This window comes from Lathamus discolor, chromosome 6 (genome assembly GCF_037157495.1).
Source record: "Lathamus discolor isolate bLatDis1 chromosome 6, bLatDis1.hap1, whole genome shotgun sequence".
Taxonomy (NCBI): Eukaryota; Metazoa; Chordata; class Aves; order Psittaciformes; family Psittacidae; genus Lathamus; species Lathamus discolor.
Window position 1 is genome coordinate 41,200,465 of NC_088889.1, and position 25,889 is coordinate 41,226,353.

At 36.5% G+C, this 25,889-nt stretch overlaps 1 protein-coding gene across 9 annotated transcripts in view; it reads right to left on the reverse strand.

Moving 5' to 3' along the window:
• NPAS3 (neuronal PAS domain protein 3) overlaps positions 1-25,889 on the reverse strand; it is a 617,231-nt gene that overhangs the window by 178,522 nt on the left and 412,820 nt on the right. For all 9 annotated transcript variants that reach the window (XM_065686336.1, XM_065686335.1, XM_065686334.1 and 6 more), the window contains one exon: positions 7,227-7,316. In XM_065686336.1, coding sequence (XP_065542408.1) covers positions 7,227-7,316 — 90 coding nt within the window. The remainder of the gene's footprint in view (positions 1-7,226; positions 7,317-25,889) is intronic.

Consider the following 25,889-nt stretch of genomic DNA (forward strand, 5'->3'; position numbering starts at 1 on the left):
GTTAACAATTGCAATGAAAATACCTTATCAAAATCTTATTTTTAACATCAAATGCTAGAAATTATTAAGTGACATGAAAAGTCTTCAGCCTTCAAGCGTTAAACCAACGAGGCTATATTTTATTGCATGGAGAATTTGTGTGATTCATTTTAACCAGTGAATCCCTTCTGCATAAAGGCTTTCAATGTTTCAGCCTCAATGGCTGGTAAAATATGTTCAAAAGAATAAATAACGGGAACATGATTCTCATGTAAAATGACATTCTGAATTCCTTTAGTTAACTCAACAGAGAGCTATAGTCAGCGGACCCTGTAAGACAATACCATTGGCAGTATTTAAACATGCTGCAGAAGAATAAGCAAAACAACATGATCAGTATCAATAAGTTAATTTAAAGTTTAAAAAATCAGTAAAGTATTACTATATATTGCGTTTGGACTGACTATAAAGTGACAGTCAGCGGATTATTCCACAGATTTCTAATGCTGAAAATTCTGATGGCATTTACTAGCATAACCTTTCAACTCTGAGCACATCAATAGAAGCAGACAGTGGTTTGAAATATGATTCCTTGCAGATAGCATATCCTCATTCATCTGACTGTGGTGCTCTGTGCTCCATTGCACAAACAGCGGCTCACCCACTTCTGAGAGGACACTAATAAAAAAGGCATCAATTTTCAGCTCTAGTACTACTGTGATCTCTTTATATGTTCGACATCCAACATTAAATTAAAATGCTGTTATAAATCCTACTTTCTGAATCTGGAATGAGTGTTGGGTTTTTGTCGCATGAGACTGCAGCAAATCTTGTCAAAAGCAAGGAAGCACGTCTTGTTCACTCAGAATTAATGTTGTGGATGAAAGAAAGAGGTAAAAGAGGTTGAATATGGTGAACTGCGGGTGTCAAAGGCAGTGGGCTTTGGGGTACCAAACAGAGCATGCTTTCAGTAGATTCCTAATCAGTAATTATAATTAACAGTTATAACTGTACATGAAAAACATTTTGCTTGTTATATGAAGTACTTTGAAAAAAATCCTGCAAATCTTTAAATGTCTTTATTCTTCATAGTTTGGGAAATATATTCGTGTGCTAGACAAAACCAGTTTTGTAATAAATAGATAAAACTGTTTTGGATCACTTCAAGACAATACAGTGAAGGTTGCTACAGAGCGTCTATGCAAAATTATGCATATTGATGTTGATGTTCAGGACTTCTTGTCAGCTTGTCATTTGCACTTGAGTTGTCTTAAAAGTTCTTGGGTTGAGATCATATTTAAAAAAAAAAAGTTATAAAGAAAAAAATTATTAGGCACTGATATGAAATCCTGTGACAACAGCAAAATCTTTTCCTGAACGAAAATAAAGCTGTGAACAGCGAGTGTGAGAACAAAAGCGGGCAGGATATTTCTGTTATGTAGGAGAGTGCCATACATTTTGGAGCCTCTCAACTGTGTCTGATAACCTCTAATGGTAGGTATCCTTTCTCCTTTGAGAGCTAAACTAAGCTACACTGAAAAGGCAATAATGGCTTCAGCAAAGATACTGTGTCTATAGATATTTTTCTCTTGTTCAGTTCATTCATAATTATGAAGAAAAGAAACAAGCTTGCCTTTTTGGGTGAGTGTGGGGGGGTGCCTTGAAGAGTGGTTCAATATCTGGATCGAACAGAGGAACTTTTTCCCCCTAAGGATCCTGCCTGAAGAAACCTTGACATGCACAAAGTCAGAACCTAGACAAAGTTGCCCTGGTGAGAACGATAAGGTCACCCGTGGGATTGCTGAGATTATCTCTGTCAAGCACTTGGACAGCATGCAGTCAAATGATGCATCATGCAGTCATTTTCGGGGAGGAAAAATCAATTTCTTCACCAGGTCGCTATTTGCTTTTCAAAGTGCCCTTGTAGGCCTTCACCACCAAGCATTTATCAATTTAAATGTTGTAAATTGATAATGTGCCACTGTGCCTTGTACTGTTTCTGAATTATTTTGATACTTATGTTTTCTTACTGCTCTCAAAATCCTTAGAGCCATTCTATTTCAACAGAGCTCCTCCCTTGCTCATTTCTTTCAGCATAAAACATAAGAGTAAATGAACTTTCTTGTGCGGAACATTAAAGTACAAATCTTCTTTAAAAAACACATGACCAACACAGCATTTCCCAGGCTTTTATTTACTAATTTTTAGGGGAGAAGCTATTAAAAAATTATCAATGCCAGTGCACCAATTTGCTAACTGAGCAGAAAGCTCATTCTACACAGTAGTACTTAAATTCGGAACACTAAAACAGCAACAAAAAAAAAAAAAAAGCAAGCTGTTTTCTCAATTGGTTATTGTCCAGAATGGCTTAAAAAATTTAGTTTTCTTGTAAAGTTCCTGGCTTTTTTCTTGAAAGGCTTTTGCTTGCATTCTTTAAATATTATTATTTTTATTTTATTTAGGTAATGGTACGGGGGGGGGGGGGAAATAAGGCAGAATTTACAGAATGAATTTAAGTATCAAGACTTCTTTATGTAGTTTTTTAAGCAAACAGAGCACAAGAGCAATCCTTTAACCATTTACTAACCTCAACTTGATTTGCATTGAAAAACAGGTAGAGCATAGTAGTTGAGGTCTGTGCTTCGTAAAAGCAAAAGAAATACATGGCAGTTGCAAAGCATTCTTAACCTCCAGTGATTTATTGGCCCTCAGCCAAGTTATCAGGGGAATCTAATTCTTCTTTATTATTCAAATAAGCCACATTTGGCACCATGGTTCCTTTTCAGAATAGCTTCACAAATAGAATGAGTACTGTCATTTATTTGACCTTGTATTTGTGTGCTGTAGCTATAATTTTATTTGCCATTTCATAGAACAAATGCACAGAAAGCCAAAATAAAGAGATAAGTTATGCTACTAGTAATGCAGTACACATGTAATATACCTGTTGTTTTTTTTGAGTGCTTTGTTTTAAAAAGGACAAAACCTCACAATTTATTCTCTCTTTTTTTTTCCCCCCCCCTTCTTCATCTCTATTATCTACTATTATGCCTGCAGCTGCACTGCTCCTTTTTAGCGAGCTCTCTTTTTCAACAGGCCAATTTGCAAACCTGGTCTGTATCCTGGACAAGTAGGAGTAAAGGCAGGAAATATTTTACATTAAGATGTGGACCTCACAGAGGGGAAGCAATAGGTGATAACTTTGTTGACTACAACTGTTGGTGAGAGGTGACTAAGAACTTGTTTCCAGCTTACAGAATCATAGAATCATAGAATAGTTAAGGTTGGAAAGGACCTTAAGATCATCAAGTTCCAACCCCCCTGCCATGGGCAGGGACACCTCACACTAAACCATGTCACCCAAGGCTCTGTCCAGCCTGGCCTTGAACACCGCCAGGGATGGAGCATTCACAACTTTCCTGGGCAACCCATTCCAGTGCCTCATCACCCTTACAGTAAAGAATTTCTTCCTTATATCCAATCTAAACTTCCCCTGTTTAAGTTTTAACCCGCTACCCCTTGTCCTATCACTACAGTCCCTAATGAATAGTCCCTCCCCAGCATCCTTATAATTGAAATCTCTTAAGTAAGCACTGATACTGACTTCTAAAAGCTTGAAGGAATGATCCGAGTGTTTCTTCAATGCTCAGACATGGTGACTCAATTTAGCCATCTACTTCTGAAATCTCATCCCATTTCTAAAATGAAACCAAGGACCAGGTATTCAAAAAGATGACAGCTACCCTGATATCAGAAATTACCTGTTGACTTGAAAATATCAGAAAACAGATATTTATGAAGACAAAACATTTTACATCACTGCAGAGGTGCAGTGTAAAAAGATGTTTGTATCACAAAAGGATAAGCTACATCATCACAGGTCACATTGTCCAAGCCATGGAAGAAAACCTGGCTGTATTGCACATTTCTAGATATGTCTGGGTCTTCTGAAAAATACCGCAGTTCCTGAAACTATTGACTACTGGAAAGTATGCTGGGCTATTTCAGCTTGTCCTGAGTATAACTGAGCTATGACAACTTGTACAGACAAGAGTATAACTTGGAGATTTTGGCCCATTTCTGTCACTTTTGTTCTCTTCCTTCTCTCACTGTTTGCAGCTAACTTTGTGTCCTTTCCTCTACTTTGAAATGCATCTCTGTTCTCTGAAACTGCTCTGATTTCAATTTCACAGTGTGCTCTAAAATCTACAGCTGCCAAAATAACTTTGTTAGTATTAACTGGATGACAAAGTACCTAAAACATATATATCTGTGGGTGTCTACATGCAAGGTGCATTCATTATAATGACAAGAGAGTATTTATTGTAATTTTTGTTTACTGTTATTTTTGCCAGGAGTAAGTTTATTATCATCATTGCCAGGCTATTTCCCAAGACACTGTTTTATCAGATTCCTTTACTATTAGCCCTGCAGCTATCTTAGAACATCAGCATCCATTTGTTTTGTATCACTGACTTCCAATGTTTAGAAAAGAGAAAAACTGGGCTCCATGAAAAACTGTTTTCACCTGCTAAGATTCAGTACAAGGTCTATTTTCCTTTAGCTAAGAGACATGAGATTTTGCTTTACAAGTACAAAATACACTGTACATTATTTCAAGTTAAAATAAACTAGTTAAAAAACAAAACAAAACAAACAAGGATGAAGTCTCTGAGAAGACATTTGACTAGAAAGACTCCAAAATCAACACTTGAAGACGATTCATATAAAAATGTTTATAATGTACATCCAGACTTTCTGAAGTACAAAATTACCTAGAAATTCTATACAGATATATAGCTGGGGAATGTCAGGATACGGAACTATCAATGTTTATCTGCCATGCAAGAAATCCATCACCACATGTATCATATTGGACCATTCCAGAAACTGAGTGTTCACAAGTGTTTTTGAATTGTTGTCATGCAAACAGTAACATTTACATATAGTTTGAAAAATGATTTTATGGATATTCTTGCTAATATTTTTTTGTAATGAATAACTTTTGAGTAGTGATTTAATAACAAGCAGATACAGCATTTGTTTTATCATTATTAAGAGATCTAGCTATTAAATAACATACCAAGAGAATAATATGTTAAAAATATAAATACAGTGGGTCTGAGATATTCAAAGTGTCTCCATAAAGACAGAAGAATAGTGAAAACCACAGATATTTTAGTAACTATGAATTATAGAACAGTTAGGGTTGGAAAGGACCTTAAGGTCATCTAGTTCCAACCCCCCTGCCGTGGTCAGGGACACCTCAAACTAAACCATGTCATCTATTACTGTGTTAAAATCCACACTTCTGGTTCTGATTTTTGTTAGTTTTTCCATCAATAATTTCAGTAGTGAACACAAGGAAACATTTGTGCCGATATATCAAATACTCTAACAGGCAAAGACGATTTATTTATTTGAACCCTTGCTTGAAATATATATGGGGATCAAGGTGAAGTGTAAAGTCTTAACAGCATGATGTAAGTTCAGAGTAAGAAAAGATTTACCAACGCCTATAGTTAAAAAGACAGTGGCAGCAAACACTTTTAACAGGAGACTAGCATAGGGTTAAAGCCAAATTTTTCTTGAACAGATGATATTTCAGATGGCCACACTATTCCAGATGCATCAATTTCCTTGAAAATCCAATCCATATATGTGCATATGCTGTGCTGGCAGGAGGACTGACTGAAATGGCCAAAACCCAAGAGCTAATATTCTTTTGGCCAGAATAATGCAATTATTATTTTCCTAGCTATCAGTCTAAGCATACAGAGCCATCTGTTATGCAAAGCAAACATACACATCTCAATTACAGAAAATGCAGTTGCCTTGACAGAATTTGGATTACACCACTAACCAGGGCTGTAAAATTTGTTTTAAGCTAGTGTATAATGGATGCCTTTCAGGAGTTTCCTAATTAGCATTTACCTGCTTAAACTAATTATCCATCCTTCTTCTTTACTGGCTTATTAAACTTCGTTGGATACTATGCATAAAACAGATTAATATGGGCATAAGACAATAATAAACATTAAAGTTCCAATTCTTTACTGTATTAGCAACATGGTGGCGCACCAATTTCAAAATTTGAGATTCCTGATACTAACTCCCAAACAGATTAAGGCAGGAATTAAAGTCTATTACAAAATGAGGGACTTAAATGACAGACAAGACTACTGATATGAGTTAGAAACAGCTCTGTTTCCATTTTTATCATTTGGTTTGCTAAAGCCAGCACAAAATAACAATTACTGAACTTATTACAGACAATTGCTTGCCTGTTCTTTGAGGAGTTAATGAACCTCTATTCAGATCCTCACCAGATAATATTTAAAATTAGGCTTTTTCTGCACCAAATGTTAAAATTTCCCATATCATTGTAGGGGTACAGCAAAACTGACAGTTGCCAGTGCTAATAGTTGCCTCCTCATAGCACTATAGATCCCAATTTAAAAAAAGCTGAAATAAATATTATCTCAGTTTTTCTTTTTCTCCTTGGGTGACTGCAACAGAAGTAGATTATCCTACTCTAAAATCATGCAAAATCTTTCTGCTGCATTTCTAAGTACAAGTAGAAAGAAGCTATCCTTCCTAAACATTTCTGAATGCTGCAACAATAAGCATCAACAGGCAACTTTTACTTTTCTCCCACTTTTGTCCTGCCTTTTAAACTCTGACAAACAGTAGTCAGCAATTAAATAAAAAAAATTAAACTATTTTATTTTATAAATTTGTCATTCCATATTAGTGAGCATTTATGAAAGCAGCAAAATGTGTCCTTGTCGGAACCCTCCCTGCAAGACATTTTAATGGTCTCTCTCAGCATTTCTTGACTCCAAATGACTCCCTGTCATTGTGTCAGCTCCCTGGATAATGCAGAGTACTCCATAAACATCCAGTAATAGGACACAAGGGAAGTACTATTAGTGTGTCCCTTTCCTATCAGGTACAGAGGTTTAAAGTTCAAAACAACTGAGAAAAGAAACTTCATTTGTTCTCAATAAATTAATAATGATCCTTCGTGGCAGAAAGTTTTCAGACACAAGTTTATCCTATCGCAACCTCCAATACTGATAGATACATTTTTCAATAACTTCTCAGGATGAATCAGATGTAACTTTAAATGACTAATTCAGTAATCCACATAAAATGTAGAAACCAAATTATTATTTCTTTAAGAACGATAAACAGAAGAACACATCATGTGCAATTATGTTCTAAAATTGAAAGCATGTACTTACTTGGGACAGGCCTAAATAGATGGAGACAGTTTCTGAAATGTACAAAAATTTTCCTTCTTGATTTAGTGCAAATACAAATCCATCCAGGGACTACAAAGTAAGTAAAAAAAAAAAAAAAAAAAAGTGAATAGATTAATAAAAATTTCTACGTTCCAGATAGAAATACATTCAAACAAAGGCATCGCAGAACATATTTAGGCAAATGTTCTGATTTCTATAAGAGTGTTTTTAATTTGAGTCCTTAAGACAATTCTTTTATATTCTACCAATATATTAAACAAACAGCATATGAGTATATTCCAAAGTTCAAGGACTTATTGTCATCTTACATCTGCCATATACTGCATAAAATATCTCTCATTTGCATGACAGAAGAAATATAGAAAAATAAAATGTTGTTCATTTTTTTACAGGAAGAAGAAATACGGAAAACAAATAACCTTCCACTCAAATGGTAAGCAGACACCCCCCCCCCCCAGAATCAAAGCTGAGAATTTCCACTTCTGAAAACTGAAAAAGAGAAAATAAATCCTACTATCACTCAAACCACTATGGACCTCAATAATTTGTTAATTAATTGAGGATTATACACACAAGCACGTGCACACACACACACACACCCCCCCACCATTTCCTTTTGTGATACAACAAAGCCAATCAGCAGATTACTGTCAAATATGTTTACAGCTTAGGCCTACAGAAATGTTATGAATTTCATCCCTTTGCTGTAAAACTCTAGATCAGATTTTACTTTGACAGGTTCAAGTCTTTGGATGTGGTTTCCACTGCAACTGCAAAAATCAAAATATGACTACACTGATTAATGCACACCTTTTGAAACATGAGTGCAGTTAATAAACAAAGGACTATATTCTAAACTGACACATGCAGTAAATCACTGCACATCAAGACAGAAATATACCTCTAGGAATAAGAACATATCTTCATTAGGAAGAAACTGCCTCTCATACACTGTATGTGCCTTTTATGCTTCTTATGAGTTTGATTATTGGCAAACAAGCATTCACTATTGCAGAAGTAAAATCACAAAATTACGGAAATTAGAAATGCTAAAACAACTCGGAAAATAAGAAACACCCCAAATCTTGGGATGAACAAGAAACAATCCCTAGAAATCCCACCCCAAATACCCCTTTGGAATAAAGGTATGTGTAGAGAAAAATATAACTGTAAAATTTGAGAGATCAGCCTGGCTTTGGAAGAAAAAATAGGAGATGCATACAAATCTGATGGAGATATGTAATCATTTCACATCTTTTGAAATACAGAACAGTGGTTTCTGAGGGTTTTTATTTTTTTTATTCTTCTGCTTCTTGATTAATTTCTAACACGCTGCTGGTCAGAAGCTATCTTTGGCAAGTGTTCACCCCTCTCTGATGTAGTAGGTGGTGGAATTAGCTCAAAAATCTGTGTTTTCTAAAAAGAATAAATTACATATTGGAAAACAAACCCTCACTAAAGTCACTGCATTAAAGAAAGACTCTAATTTATATTTATGAATTAATAAAAATGTAAATCTGCATAGATTTTCTTCATGTAAAAACATTTATATTATGCAAGCCATTTATGGCCTCTTATAAATCATCATCATTTCTTTTCAAATGATTAACACCAGTTCCTTGAATTTTAACATCAATAACAGGTGGAAAATTTGGAATAGTGAAGTTCAAATTTAGATCCATACAAGGACAATCAAAACCTTTACACATTTGATCTCCCCCGCCATGTAGGATTTCTGTCGCTACTATCCACTTTTGTTGTCACAGAAAGATCAGAAGAGTAAGTCTTTAAAGGTCTTGGCTTTAGTTTTCCTGATGCTCTGTCTCACATTTGAGGGAATTAGTTTAATCCTCTGTTAGAAAGAAAACTGAGAACCATCACCCAGATTCCCTGGCCACCTACATGTGTTCTTGCTAGGACACCATTCTCCACAGGCAACAATGAATCACCATACCGAACCAGATTCCCAGCCTATTTGCAGGGGTCGGTTTTCCTAGATCTCACAGCGCGTACACAGGTGCGTCAAATATCCATAATAGTTCTGTAGCTAATGACAAGACTACTAGAAGTTTCTGTCTAACCTCAGGTTGTTACTAGTTGGCATGATTATGATATCTGATATCCAGCCTTTTAGTGCAGTTCCCTTGCTCTTTTACTCAAGAGTTAAATACAGTTGGAACACATTTATGATCTGGTCTCTTTAGCACACTACTGTCCTGGGTTCAGCTGTAGCAGTCATTTTTCTCTGTCTTAGTAGCTGTTGCAGTGCTGGGTTTTTGACTTTAGCCTGAGAACAACGCTGATAACACACCGATGTTTTTAGTTGCTGCTAAGTAATGTTTACTCCAATCAAGGACTTTTATTCTCATGCTCGCCAGTGAGGAGGCCCACAAGAAGCTGGGAGGAAGCAGAGACAGGAAACCTGACCCAAACTAGCCAAAGGGGTATTCCATATCACAGCACATCATGCCCAGTACATGAACTGGGTAAGTTACCCAAAAGGGGCAGATCACTGCTTGGGTCGGGCTGGGTATCGGTCAGTGGGTGGTGAGTGGTTGTATTCTCTCCCCTTGTTATTTCCCTTATCATTATTATTATTGGTGGTAGCAGCAGTAGTTTGTGTTATACCTTAGTTATTGGACTGCTCTTATCTCAACCCGTGGGAGTTACATTCTTTCGATTCTCCTCCCCATCCCTCTGGGGGGGTGAAGAAGTGGGGGGAGTGAGCAAGAGGCTGCGTGGTTCTGAGTTACCAGCTGGGCTTAAACCATGACAGTTCTTTTTGGCACCCAGTGTGGGGCACGAGGGGTTGAGATAACAACAGATCTGACCAGAGTGTGTCTAATGCTGCACTGCGGCAAGATATTGCTGCCTTGGTGCAGAACCTGGTGGGAAGGTATGCCATGTAAATGCTCATGTACCCAAGAGTCAGGCCACTGAGGAACATCAGAACCACCAATAGGTGGGTAAAGCTGCCAAGACTGAAGCTGCTCAGATGGATTTACATAAGTGTGTAATTATCTAGCATATCTGGAGAGAGTTTTCTAAGAACAGCAAAATATAATTCTCTGAGTCACTAATGGCTTTTCTGCTTCTTTTTTACACATCATCTTATTTAGGAATTAAGATTTCTAAATGAAACAAAAGTTTGAAGAGAGCTTCTAGTACTGATTAGGCAGAAATGTTTTCCTCAGTGTTGTTTTGCAATTGGCTGAAACCAGTTTTGCTGGAAAATATAAATAAAACTATCTCTGGTTGACACAACTGTACAAAGAAATTTCAGCCTTCATGACCAAAGTCCGGAAAGTCACCAGCAACTGGGAACAGTGTTAAAGTGAGGAGTGTTAGACATCTTAAGCACTTGCTGCTTTTCCATGCCATTGACTCTGATTGCTGCCTTTCAGTTAAACAGTTTTAATTCTTTACCCTTTTGTTCTCTTTCTTTCTGAGAGACTATTCCTTACTTTTGCCTCCTAGTTTTACAATGAAGATTCTAAGGAGGCATCACTGATGGACTGGCAGGGCCAAAGCAGCATGCCCACAAATCCTTGGCTTCTTGCGTGACTAGTTACTTCCCATGCCACAAAATCAGTTCATTATGCTAATTGAGCCTACTACGTCCTGGTCAGTCCTTCTTTCTCCATGCCCTTTCCCACCTCCCTGAAGTTATCCTTGGGTACAAATATTGACTGAATTTGGTATTTTATTCAATAGAGCAAAATCAGAAAGTATTTAATCATATTTTGAAAATGCCACTGATTAACAGCTAATGGAACAGCTAAGTACTCCTATGCCCACAGTACAAGGACATTAGAACAAGGGTCCCAAGTACTAAGCTCAATGCTTAATACCTAAGAAAAATTACAATAAAAATATGGGGAGAAACAGCTACCTTCCAGTGCAAGGCAGTTCCTCCTGCCAGTATGAAAGGGCTGAGATGGACCACTTTTGTGACAATTTTGTTGTTCCTTATACAGGTCAAACAATAGTTCTGAAGGACTGCCTCATTCGTTATTCATAGGTATTATTTATGAATATTTATTATTTAAGTAATGTGTGTTGAAAATTTTCAATTTTTCATAAAGCGTACGTCCTTTGTGCATGCCAAGAGAGCAGCAGACTTCAGAGAAGGTTCAAGGCAACATAACAGAGGTTATATTATATACTGAAGAAGAGTATGTGATGCTATTGTATACTAACTGTTTATAAAGAATTTTGTTTTAATGAGAAATCTCTGGGAGTATCAGTCATATTACCTATGTATAACTAAGTACACAATAAATGCAAGAAGGGTACTGGATTTAGTCAGCTTTCAAATCTCTCTCTCAAAATGAGTGCCACAGTGTAATTTTCAGCCAGAATTTCTGAGCAGTTTCATTCAGTTCAAAGGCAGACAGGATTGCTGTGTCAGATCTTCCACAGTTATCATCAACTGTAATGTAGAAATAGCGCCTGCAAATGTAACTGGCTTTTCATAGCATGTCTTATTTTCATTGAAGCAGAAGCCATGAATATAAAGATAGAGCGTCTTCTGTTAGGAAAATATTCTGGATTTAATTTCTTTTTTATTTTTATAAATTGACTGTCATAAACTCAGTCCTATCCCATGTAGTGTGGCAGCTGAAAAAGGGTCAGGGTGACCTCAAATGCCAACGCTGAGAACAATCCAATTTAAGCAAGGCTGGCAACTTCTTGTTTAAACCCACACTTAACTGGTTTTATGCAAAGTGTGATTAAAGCTGAAGTTCCCTAGTACTTTTGATTTCAGAATACCATTATGTATTATGCTGTTTCAATCACCACAGGCTACTTTTTAATTTTACTTTTTTTTTTTAACTGCCCCACTGTTTTCAACAGGCGCCAATTAAGATTCTGGGGTCAAAGGGTTAATTACATCTTCTTACCCACTATGTAGAATTTTCTGATTATTAACCAAGGTTGGATTAAGATGAAAAAGAACTGACACAAATGTTAATGCTTGCCCCTCCTTGAGAAGATTTATCATAATACCATGCTGAAATCTATATGCTTTCTTCAAAGCTGTTAGAGAATGAAATCTTAGAGGAAACACTAAAATAAATGCTTTAAAGACATGCAAGTATCTGATTTATTGAGCCAGTTTTCTTATTCCTGAAAATTGTTCTAAACTATCTAGACAGGACGGATGCAAGATTTCCTTTGTCACATACCAACAAGTCAATGTGGTAGACGCAAAGGAAGTGAGACTCAGATGTAAAAGTCACTACCTACAGCACCTCTGAATAGTAATGCCAATAATTATAATTTATATCCTTTGACATCAGAAAAATATGAAAATGGGTTTCTAACACAAAATATTAAGTACCTTTTACAGTATTTGCAGAACAGTGATGTTATTTCCTCTCAGGATATGAAACCCACTCTGACCGAATATGCACTAATGTATAATGCATCATACTAAATAGATTTATATTTGTCAGAGGAATTTTGTCCCAGCCGTTTTTGCATATTCCTACTACAGGCAAATTTAATTCACTGCAGTCTTACTATGGTGTCCTTCTGGAGAATATCTTCATATGTCCCACTATCCACGAAGTCCCTAATTCTTTCTAGCGTATTCCACTGCTGCAAAAAACCCTGTTACCCTGACCTAAACTCCAGTTAGAGTGAAGAATTACCAGTAGGCTAGGTTATTTTAATGACAGATTATTTTAAACTAAGCCTTCACCATCTGTTACACCCCCTAATTATGAATGCAAAAGGAACATATTTCACAATTACATCAGTAAAAAGTAAGATATACATGATTTAAATGCATGCATGTGTTCTTTGTCCAATGCAGCATGCATCTGTAATGTTTTTCTCATCATTCATGCTCTGACCAGGAGATAGTGGCTGGGTAAGGCAATACTCCCCCTGATAAAATAGATTAATTGATATACTAAACTTTTTCCTGGCAAACAGATCATCTTAATTAGAACTTTTCACTGTTATGACATAATGATATTATAACTGTAGCTGAGCATTAATTTCAGGACAAAGCCTGTCACCAATTAGACATACAACATTCAGTAACAGCAAAAATACTCTTTTTTTAAAAGAGAGGCAGTATTGGATGCAGTTGACATTTATGAAAGTAAATAGTCCCTCTCTTATAATAAATGTATCATTGCATAATTTATTGACTGTGTTACAGCATGGCTTAAAACCCCCACGATTTACTAAAGACAGCAACAAAAAAGGAAGTTTCATTTCAACATGGCAACCATTTTTGGATGAGGGGATAAAATAAAATAAAAAGCATAAACAATGGCTAACGGAAATCTGATTCAAATTCTCAGTGCCCAACTACTGTGCTCTCACTATTAAGATATCAGCCTAATATCCACCAAACACAAAAGCAGAACAACTTAGGTGGAAAACCTGACCTTGGGCTTTCACAATTAAGTCCTATGAGCTAACTGGAGTACTATGCCTGGAAATAGGATTTTACGTGGGATGAATTTGATACACATGAATAAAAATGAGCAACTGAAGTTTGATCATCTACTGACTTACACGAATCTCTAAAAGCGTAATTCTTCCTCTTCAGTCTTTTTAATTTCTTGCAGAAAATACAAAACCCCAAAGCCCAGATAAAATAAAAAGGCATGGGACTTGCTGCTGTGTCCCTTGGGCTGCAAGCTTTTTACCATTGAGTAAAAATCCCAACATCAGATACACAAAAACCCCTGTTTTCAACTCTCAAACCACTGCCATTTTTCAGTAACAGCCCACCACAATTGTTACATAGCCACATGACCATAGAATCCTTGTGAGTTAATGACACATATTTGGCAACAAAGCAAGATGTATTTGGCATCAGAACAACTACAGTAAAAAAGATGAGGTAAGAGGACAAGCTCAAAGGATGTGGCTAGAACGGACTTCGATGCCAGCTTCTTAATTTGTCATCTTCGTGTTCTTTGCTCATGTAGTCAGGATGCAATTTATGATGACAGGAAGTGCCAAAAAATAAATTTGTCAATAATAAGGAGGTCTGCTTTACAGCTTGAAGCCAAGAAATTAAGGAGGAAGAGTAAACTTTACTGATTCCCTTGCTGCCTCTTTCACCAGACTTACAGAATAAGTATGTTTATGTAACCAAAGCAGCAAAAACTTAGAGGTGCAGACTTTCTACTTGATTAGAAAAAAGAGATCTCATTCCAGCTCAGAACAATTGCAAAAGTGGAGAGCATAGATGACAAAAGTTTAGGGGGAAGAATAATGTTTAAAGTTGGTAGTCGAGTTCTTAAGGTGTACTCCCAGGTTTATTCACTGATAATAAATGGACAAGTACTGGTGTTAAGCCTGAGAATCACAGAAAGATTACAAACCTATAAGTGATGGGAGTTCAAGAAAAAAAAAAATCAGAGATTAAGAATCTGACAATTTTTTTGTATACAAAAGCAGTAAGTGACTTTTAGGGATTTTTGCCTTGTAGATAGCAATGCATTTTTTTTTTTCTAGAAGGCCATTCTATATAGCTGCAAAATCTCAAACCATCCTGTAGGAGTTGTGTATTAAAACACTGACCTTTTATCTTTATGATGCCAAGTCCTAATGAGTTCCTATCCTTCCTCATGTTGGTTCCAGACTGTTTAGACAGCAGAGTGTGATGTCAGTAACTGCATTCCATCTAATATAATTAACTATATATATTTACAATGAGATATCATAGAGAGATTACAATATATACCTCTTACCCTGAGAATGTGATTACTTTGGTTAGGATTAAGTGTACACCTGTCTGGGACTGGCTTTGCTCTGGATATATAGGATTTGAATATGAAGTGGTTTCTGCCCTTTGGTGGTACAAATATTCCATTCACATATGCAATTGTGAGGTTTGGGAGGTGCTGCCCACAGTAAAGGACAGGACACTGTACATGCCTACATAATGTTTACTACCATAACTACCAAAACAGGAAAAGTAACTCAGTAGCAGAAGCTACGATAAATTATGACAGCTGGCAGAATGAAGGCTAAGACTCCAGATCTGCACCTCAGACCACATCAAGAGATTGTGGGAACCTAATCTGTCAGAAAGCTGTGCAGGTAAAAGCACCTATACAAGCACAACAGATTATGGGAGCAAAAAAGTATTATTGTGAATGTTATTGTTTCTAAAGCTGCAAGTTTAAAGCCCTTTTGTGTTATGTATGAATATTTCAGTTTAAGCTCTATTCAAATTGATCTCATATTCATTGTATATCTGCATATTTAATTAGCCTTCCTTTCAATCTACACAATCTGACACTGTATGAAAGTAAACAGATAAAGGTATCTAAATGTCTGTTGTCAAAAAAAAAAAAAAGTGAAAAATTATAGGGAAAAGAATGGTGATATAGTTAATTGTACTCTTAAAATAACACCTGCACTCAATAGGTACTCAGATGCTCTCATGATTGATCCTGACAATTGGCTTGCTAGAATTAGACCTCTAGCCCAGAACTGAGTACATGTGTTCTCACTTGCATCACACAATTTCATACATATGAAGCAGAGAGCCTGTGCTCAGGGAAGAACAGGATGAGGGGCTTATGTTTAGCATATTTAATCTATTAGATGGCAATTCAGACAACCAAAATAGATTTGAATGAGAAATTGAGTTGAGTTTTTTGACTAGCATATCATTCTGATTTATACTCTTCTTGAAAGAAGAACATGTTGAGAATATTTTTATAGATAGTGGAATATAGACATAGTAGGAACACAGAACGTTAAGAACAAATCCAAAGTCCATTCCAGTGCTATTTCTAACTGTAACTCTTAGCAGATACATGTAAAAAAAAATAAAAACTTATGCTCACTTATGCTCCTATCTTCAGCCACTTATCCCCTGTTACCAGGCAAAGAAGACAGACCATGGTCCTCAGCAGTTGAGTTCCTCCAGCTGTCATTAATCCTTGTACTAACGCAGGAGACCTGTATGCTATATCAGTTCTTTCTTCACCTATGGGAGTGTGGAGCAGTTCCACAGATGTCCACTCTGACATCTTCTAGGATCCATATACAGACGGATGAAATTAAAGCAATGTTTTGTTTTTCCAGTGAAGACCAGTACATAAAAGCCTCCACAACTATTACTGCCAGTAGACTCCTTAATCCTGTCACCCTTGGAAAAAGAAGAATTTGGACTGGCATGAATACAAACCTGCTAGTCAGAAGAAGTTAGGTTTATAGAGGCATGTTTAAAAAAAAAGGGGTGGTAAAAAAAGAATAAAAAAATGAAGAGCCCACAAAACAATAACCCTTGGATGTCCGGATTGTGAAGTGGCTCCTCAAACTTTGATATTAGTTTCCTCTTTTCTGCTTGTCTTTATCTGTCTGTCCTTCTAGCAGCCTTCCAATCCATGGCTAGTTTTTGCTAGATTTGACAGTCGGCAGAGGGCTTAGAGAAATTTCTACAGGTTTGGTGAAAACATACTGATAATGGAGACGAAACTCCCTGAGAGCCTTTGCAGTGGTAGAAGCTGGACTATGAGTTCCCACATCATTAGACATCACAAAGCAGACCTTTCAAATGCCCTGAGCACTCAAAAAGCCTCAGCCAGGCTGCACTGTCTTAGACACAAAAGTCAATAGAAGACAAGATGGAAATATGAAAACTATGCTGTGTTATTCTGGTGCCCCATGGAAGATCTGGTTTCTGTTCACTCCTCTGTGCAGTTAAGAGCAGAGAACACAGAAATACTGCAAATATATGGGATTAACAGCAAACCAAACAATCACCTTCCTGAAACAAGTTAGAGACATCATTAATAATGGAAATATTTCAAAATCTTCCCCTGAAGGAATTATCCACTACATCTGTATTCTATGCAGTAAAACTGGTATCTCTATGCTGGGTTGCAGTGCTTCTTTCAAGGGTTTCGGTTACAGCACTTCACTCCCAAAGTACATTTCCCACAAAAGGGGGGAATGTACATTTATGTGAAAATCAGTTATCCTGATGGAATTGGAGGTCTGGTCCTGAATGATGTCAGGAAGCAACTCAGTTTGACGCTATGAAACACCATTGCTATGTTGACCTTCCACTTCTGTTTCACAGCTGGAATATGAGACCAGGTGAGAAGACAGCATGTAGCTCTGCCATAAGCAGGACTCTAATCTCACCCTAGCCTGTGAGGAAATTTGGTGTTTCTCCCTCCCTACCTTGTTTCCTTCCTTTTTTTTTTTAATATTCTTTTTTTTTCCCCTTAAGCTCACCTCTAATACCTGTATAGGTAAAGATAAGTGCGGATTTTGCTGTTTATCAGCTCATTGCATAAATTCAAGCATATGAGCACAAGCATAACAACACAGAGCAGCTCATTCAGTGAAAAAGGTTTATATTCTTTTAAAAATGCAAGCTAATATATTATATTGGCACCTCTGATTGCTGTGATATTTAAGCGTCTGTTTGTATTTCCATAATAAAGTCCTGTTTTCTAGGGTGGGGAGGGGTGAGTGTCAGAAACGCAAGGTTTCAACCAAGATCATACTTTTAAAGACAGTTTCATAGTAACCATGTGAAAATGTTCCTCTGGATTTTTACCACAGGGTTTTACTGTGCAGCCACACTACCATGATATGCCCTTAAGGGGTGCCCTGGAGCAGCTGCAGCATAAAGCATCAATAACCTGCTCATCAAAGGGTGCTCAAGTTTCCCTTGACACTGCAGAGAACAGTAGCTGTCGGTTGTGCCAATAACACAGATGCCACATAATCTGAACAGCCTCAAACAAGTCTTGACACCACCAACCCTAATGCTATTTATTGCATATGTCAACAATCTATACATTGTATCCCATGTCTCAGGTCAGGAGCCTACATGATTGCTCTGCATTGTTACTATCTGTTCCACTGTAATTTGTAACAGATCTGAAACTTAAAGTGTCTCCCTAAGACGACTGTGGTAAAACTGCCTTCGTCAATGGAACTGATGAAAGAAAAATTCTTCCTCTTGCCAAATACTAGCACCATTTTCCTGTTATCCAGAACCACCCAGAGAAAGCCAAGGAAATACTTCTAATTTCTTCTAACTTCTTCTAACCACGATGCTTTAAAACCCCAGTGCGAATGTAGCATTCTAGCTTTTACTGTTTTCATTGTGATATTTTTCTTCTTTTTGCTCCATTAAAAAGTCACATGTATCTGCAATTGTCTCCTGCCTTGAGCAATATCTTCTTCTAGACCATAAGCAATAACTCACATGTTTGCTTGGTTGTCTAAATTTCAGGCAGGTGTTGTTAGTTATCTGCGCATCTTTATTTTGCAGTTCTGAATTCCTGCTCCTGCTACCTGGAGGTCCTGTAATGTTGCATTTTGACAATATCCCTTCTCCCTGATGCAGTATACTTTCAAGTCTTACTTGTGGCACATAAATGAAAGAATAGCTAGTGCAAGTTTAACTTCAACATTTTTGTAAAAACTAAAATATAAACCAGAATTTGCTCAAACATATTATCTGTCCCAGTAGCTTCTTTTTTTTTTTTTTTTTTTCCTCCTTTTCCCTTAAATCGATGGAAAACTAGCCAGAATCAAATAGAATCACAGAATCATAGGATGGTTTGGATTGGAAGGGATCTTTGAAGGGCATCTAGTCCAACCCCCCTGAAATAAGCAGGGATATCTTCAACTAGATCAGGTTGCTCAGAGCCCTGTCCAACCTGACCTTGAATAGTTCCAGGTATGTGGCACCTCTCTGAGCAACCTGTTCCAGTGTTTCACAACCCTCACCATAAAATAATTCTTCCTTATATATAGTCTAAACTTGCCCTCTTTTAGTTTAAAACCATTACCCCTTGTCCTATCAAACCAGCAATTAGATGATGTCAATACTTTTTTAGTGTTGTGTGAATGTCTTTCCAGTTCAGATTCTGTTCCATTACCATGCCCAAATGAACATGCTGCCTGACACACAACAGAAAGCAGTATAGATAGACTTCTGCATGTAAATTTGCCATTTTAATTGGCAGCAAACCTTCCAAGTTAAAATAAATAAATTTAAGTGGTCATGCTTTAACGAGTTCCGACATTTATCTGAATTTCTTCAATCTGTTTTCAGTCACTATAGTGAAAAAGAAATGGTGTTTTATCAGTCCTTCCCTGATTCTGGTTTGAAACCAGATGGGAAAGAGCAGAAGCACACACACACAAGATAACTGCAACAGAAATATAACCAAATGTTTTCTACATCTGAGAAGAATGTTTGAGTTCTGACTAGGGTTTAAAATCTAAACAGTATTTTCAGCCTACTACTATCCTTAGTAGGATTACAATTTGACTTGGTAGAGGTGATTTCCTATGGTATTTTATGACTAACTGTTTTTATTTTTAAATTACATTTTTAACAGAAGATAAAATAAAGACACCAGTGTGCTTAGAAATTCAGAATGCTTTTGGACCCTAAAAGACGGACATTCACGGTGTATGAAAGTTTAAAGCATGCTTGTTTGCAACTACAATATATCTTGCCATCTATTTATAGCTAAACATTGCTGGAATAAAATTCTTCCTCACAAGCTTCCGGTGCAACTTCCTAATCCTGCAATGAAGTCAGTATTCCACCCACTGATATCACAAATAAGTATTAAAATTATTTATGAAAAAATCACATAATACAACAAATGCAGAACTAGAATTTTCAATTAGTAATGCACAAGAAAAGTTAAAAAATCTGACATAACCAGTTTGGAAAATAGAAAGTATATACTTAGTACAGCTATTTTAAATCAGTGGCCCAAATTTAAATATCAAATTCTGCCTACAGCCAACTCCTAAAGCTCTTACTGACTCTTACTGATGCCCAGACCACCTCCTTCTGAGGAATCTATCCCCTTTTGACACCAAAACTTAATTCAGTGCAGAATTAGTGTTTCCCATACCACTCTCAAATAGTAATCTGAAAACCAACCATGCCTAAAATCTTGATGACTGATAAATTTGCTATTGCCTTTATTCCAAATAAAAGAGGCTTTAGATACCTTTGCGATAAGTTCATTAAGATGTGCAGATAAATCTATAGATAGTCTCCAGGCCTTTGAGTTAAAATAGATTAGATAAAAACACAGAGAACAGTTTAAAATCACTGTGGATGGCAGATCCATTGCACACAGATTGGAAAGCATACCCAGAAGCTGTGAAGGTAAACTGAAAGATTTTTGTTATTGCTAAGAGAGAAAATTAAAGGCATATAAACACTGTAAAATTACTGGTTTGATTCAGAAAGCTGCAGACAAGAATTTAAAAGCACAGAACAAAAAGCCCAGAATTTAGGCTGAAACTTCATCATGAACAGGGAATTTCCAGAGACTAGCTATGATACATACTACAGGCATGTTAGATTTGGAACAAATCCATTCAAATCTATCAATATTTTGTGGTTCATATACAAACTTATACTACTATCGCTGACCTACAGTAATTAGAGTCTACACATTACAAGTAGTAATATTTTAAAAATCACAATTATCCAACTACTTAAAAGCTTTTATTACATACTAAAATGTTACACTTCTCGTACAAATGATATCACAGCATAAACTGCTCTTGCAAATACTACAGCTTTAAATAGCATTTACTATTTGTAAATGCTTGTTGAACACAGCAGGTGGCAAAATGATTTAGCACCATGAACAAATACATATGGTTGCTTGAGCCCAAATTTTAGAGTAGAGAAACCTGTTTTCTGGTCCTACGTTTAATGGACTAGAAATGAGCAAAAAGGCAGCTAAACCATTGTACATATTCTGGTAACTCACTGTTTCAAGTGAACTTTCTCACATGAAGTACTGTGCTTAAAATAACATAAAAGCAAATCAAAGGTCTCACATATTCAATGAATGGCTCATCTGCAATATTTCCTCTTACCGTAGGATTGTGCACTCTAGAAAAAAAAAAAAGCAAAGGTAAAAGCAAGAGCACAGTGTTATGTAGTCTAAAATCAATAGACAGAGAGAGGACATTAACCAAGAGGCTAATAAAAAGATGCTGCTCTAGACAGTAACATAAAGAGCCCTGATATATTTTTCTCTTCAAAAATGCTATTCCTTATGTCAGTTTTCCCTTAGCACTGCAGTAGTTTCTCTGTGTATATACATGTCATCTTACTTTTTTGTCTTGCTCCAATTTTATGTTTGCATTTTATTTTCTCATTTCCTTCCTGCTACTCCCCGGTTTCTCTTTACTAGCTTGATGTTTACACAGACCTTTACTAGAATTTCAGGGTTTGGAGAGATCCCATTTTTTTTCTTTGTTGTAATGCCCACATTTTTTTTCCCAGAGAAAAGATAAGTTTACCCAGAAAATAAAAAGCTAATACAACCTTTTGCTCATCAACAAAGTATGTCTTGCTGTAGCCAGGAATAAGTTAATAAAACAGGGAAAGAGCTTAGTGGCTTAAAGAAAAAAAACACCTCCTTGGGGTTATGAACGAACAATGTTGTTTTTTCTTCCCAGCGTGCAAGGATTTAATTAAGTGATAACAGTCACCTTGGGGTGGCTGCACAAGGCAATAATATCTAGGTGAAGAAAAATGCTGAAGAGAGTTGAGTACAGTCAATTTATCTTCAGAGAAGGCAATAAATGAACAAAGCATAGGTATTTGGCTGATTGTTTTGGAATGTTTCCATTACTGATAAACATCAAAATAAAACGACAAAGATTTGGTATTTTCAGTATCTGAAATGTATTAAGTACAGAAAGAAACAAAGGAATAAATCAGTGTGAGGTCATATCCTAGAGTTCTAATTGCAAATGGTTTGGTAATTATTCAAGCTAAACATAGAACAAGGGAGTTTTAATGTTGACACAAAGGATAGAAATACAGCTGAGATGTGTATTTATAGCAAACACAAAACACTGGATGAATTTCACTCTGGAGAAAAAAAAATGGTAAGTGTAGAGAGAAAGAAGTGATATATATTAGACAAATATATGCAAGTTTGTGGCCAGTGACCCGAATTCAACGATTTAAAAATATGTTTGTGGGAGCTCTTCAGGAAACAAGCAGGAAGCTCAATTATCTGTAAGCTTATGTTTTGCCACCCTCATATGCAGAGAAAGAGACTTGTGAGAAAGAGCAACATGAATCAGAGTAAAAACTATGAGGAAGAAACATTCTCCTTTACCACAAAGCTGCTAGCAATTTGCTTTACATTATTTGCAACATGAGGTTTGAAAGGAATACATGAGCTGTCCTCAGGGAGTTTGATGTATGCAAAGGGGTCTGAAAACTATGTACCCATTTCCAGTAATAGTATTTAGCCTTCCAAGACAGAACAACTCAAGAGTCCATCTACAACAGTTGTCAGCAAGCAGCCTGATTGGCCAAAGTCTCTGCCAAATGGACACAACTCATGCTTAATATGGAAGATGGGTGAAATAGCACAACAATCTTGGGAATTTACCATATTCCTTTGTCCCCCTGAAGCTGGAAACTAATTTTCCATTTAATTTTGATCTTTTCCTGAATCAGTCTCCAGCACGGAGAGAACTGATAGCTATTTCCTTGAGTTTACAAATGGGTTAAATACTCCTCACCCACACACTTCTAAACGAAGAGGATGAAGCCTACAGACAATTGTTTTTTAACTGCGTGGGCAGATATTCTTTCAAAGAGAGGAACAAGTCAATAATGAATGGCTCACACAGTGTCCCAAGAAAAAATATGAAATACGTGTGTGTGTGTGGCAAAGTGTGAGAACAGGCAAGTGCATTTGACTTTATAGAGAAATACCAGTTTCTGAAAAAAATGACATTTTGAATTTGAACAAAAATCTTAAAACGAATTCCACTAAAGTTGCCTCATTATGATTTCTAATACTTTTCCAGTTACAGTATTTAAATAAACACTTGGCCTCACTACAGTTACTTTCCTCCACAAAAAAAATAAGCCTGTCAAAAACACTTTATGAACTACATGCAGGCATTCATTTCTCCCTTCTAAGAGGCTGAAGGTTTGACACTTGCCTGTCACTGCTACTTGGCCTTGGTAATGTGATTCCAGAAAACACTTGTCCCAGTTACAACTGCAACCTTATCGGTTACCTCCACCAAAACACTAGGGAAGAATGTAATGATGCTTATCCATCTCTTCAGATCAAGGCTGGGACACGTGACACAAAGATCTCTCTTTCATATGGTTCAATAGTGGACCACCTTTTTCAAGCTGAAAATCCAGTACTCATTTTGTGCTCCACAGGGAATAAAAAGGGGCATGAACTTGGTTTGCCATAAAATTTGGACAAGTGGCTAGTAAGTATATCTTAAAAATTTTAGGGCAAAAGTACCATTTTTAAAAACTATTTAAACCCAGTCAATAAGACTGATACATAGACTTTCACTCTATTGAAATGGTAGAATTGGTGAAAATGAATATAATTGGAAGTACTATTTTGAACTGCTTATGTTCTTTTAAGTCCTTTTATTTTGAACAAATTGCCTCTCAGAAGTTCTAAGAATGCTACCTGAAACCCCAGTGTTAGGAGGCACTGGTCACTGTAGCCTGCAGATTCAGGAAAGGCACATTAACTCAGTTCACATTCAAAAGATTGTATTCACAATTAGAAACATATATTAAAAAAGAGGGACTATTAAGTCTTGCATAATATAGTGACAAAGGTTCCCCTTTTCATGTACCATGGAAGATCAGCACAGTCACAGAGCTGGGACAAACAGGTTTTCAAACTCCAGCACACTGAACTGAGATAAAATGGTAATTTTCCAAGTATGATCTAGAGTTGTTTGTAAATTCTGGTGCTAAAATCACTGCAGTACTGCAATGGCCAGAAAATAATAAGAAAATGTTATTATCTGAGTAGTACTTTTATTTACTTTTCAAAGTTTCTTCATGAGAGTTTTGAGGTTATTTTTATTCCTTAAGGAAACTGTACTTAAACATGTACTAGAAGCATGAACTAAAATCTGATTTAATAAAGTTAAAATTGTTCCACAAATGTCTGCAATTAAAGCATGACATTAGCTACATGATCAGAGTGTAGGTCTTAGAATTAAAATACAATATCCATTTCAAGTGTGAGATTACACACTCAGTATTCTATATGTTTGTCTACTCTCCTTTGTTCCTTTTCAATTTATCTTTTTAAATATTGTTGGCCATTAATGGGATTTTAACACATGAAACTCAGATTAGGTTGTTTTCCTGAGCTAGCTGTTGGTTCAGAATCTCCTCCACTAACTCAGAATATTCACCTGTTTGGAGGTATTGCAGTGCCAGATCCCAGATCAAGCTCAGATCTCTGGGTCCTCTTTCCTACCTTCAGGATACAGAGCACATCTCATGAATCCGAAGGAGTAAAGCCTTGGAGTGGGCTCCAGAATGTGCTGGAAAGAGATTAACTTGATGGCTTTGAGGGGTGGAAAGGAGAAAAATTTGAAGGTCTAACAAAAAGGAAAAAAAAAAAAAAAAGAAACAACAACAAAATTCTAAAAAAAAAAAACAACCCCAAACCAACCACAAAAACAGAGGGTGGAGAACACAGTAGGTAGAACAAGCTAAACCTCTCCTGAAGATACTGAAAATATGATGGAAAATGGGCAAATACGACTATAAAATAAGGAACATCAAGAAAAGGGAGGGCAGAAAGACAGACCAACAAGCACTGAAAAGAGGACAGAAAGACCAAAAATGTGCAAGAGAAAATAGAATAAGAGAAGGCTTGAAGAAAAAGCAGGAGAAAAACACTTAAGTTGCACTTGTAGTAAACCATTTCTTAGAATGATGTCAAACCACTGCAGACAAGTATTGCGTATACAAGCATGCCATCCAGAAGTTATTTGGTGCTCCAGATAGTGCCAGAAAAATAACGTCTTCTTCAAAGCAGCTTAGATGGCAAAGGCACAAGTAAGAATAAATACCAGTTCAGCAATATCTGGACTGAAGCAAAGATGAAGGATGGTTTTTCTTCCTCTAAAGGAACTTTTTCCCAACTTTTTAAGTTACCCACTTATTCCTGCAAAGGATAACTTTTATCCTTTGCTTACAAAGAGCGATACTGCTTCTGGAAAATGCTCGACTGCACAAAATGATAAATTTTCTCACAGTATCTTCCTGTAAGAGAATATCTGTGGACATACCTGCAGAGCATTTTGTTCTTATGCTTAAAATTGCTTCAGACTTCCTGCAGTATTTAAAAAAATACTACCCAAATGTTATAGCTGTGTGGATCTGTCCAGAGCCAGCACTCAAAGGCACAGCCTTGAAAAAGGCTTTTGTAGCCAAGTCAACAGAAAAAAATTCGTAATGTACTCTGCTCTTACAGTGGTCAACAGTGGACAGCTGTCAGTAGAAAATACGAAGTCATTCAGTATGAAAATCTGCTGTCACAGAACAAGCACTTTCCCCTTACAAAGAAATACTTCTATAAGAAGCACTTCAAAGTAATAAAGAAGATAGGAAAAGCATATCGTTGTCTTGGGTAAGACAAGTTCTTTCCCATTTATGCTAATATCAGTTGAAGACATTTGGCACATGACACATACGTATTACCAGTGTGGAAATTTATTGATGAGTGTCAATATTAGCTGAAGACATTCAGCTACTGTACTAGCTCTCTACATGAACCTTGCTCATTCTTAGGGATGCAATATCCAAAAAGGAATACGATGTAAAAATAT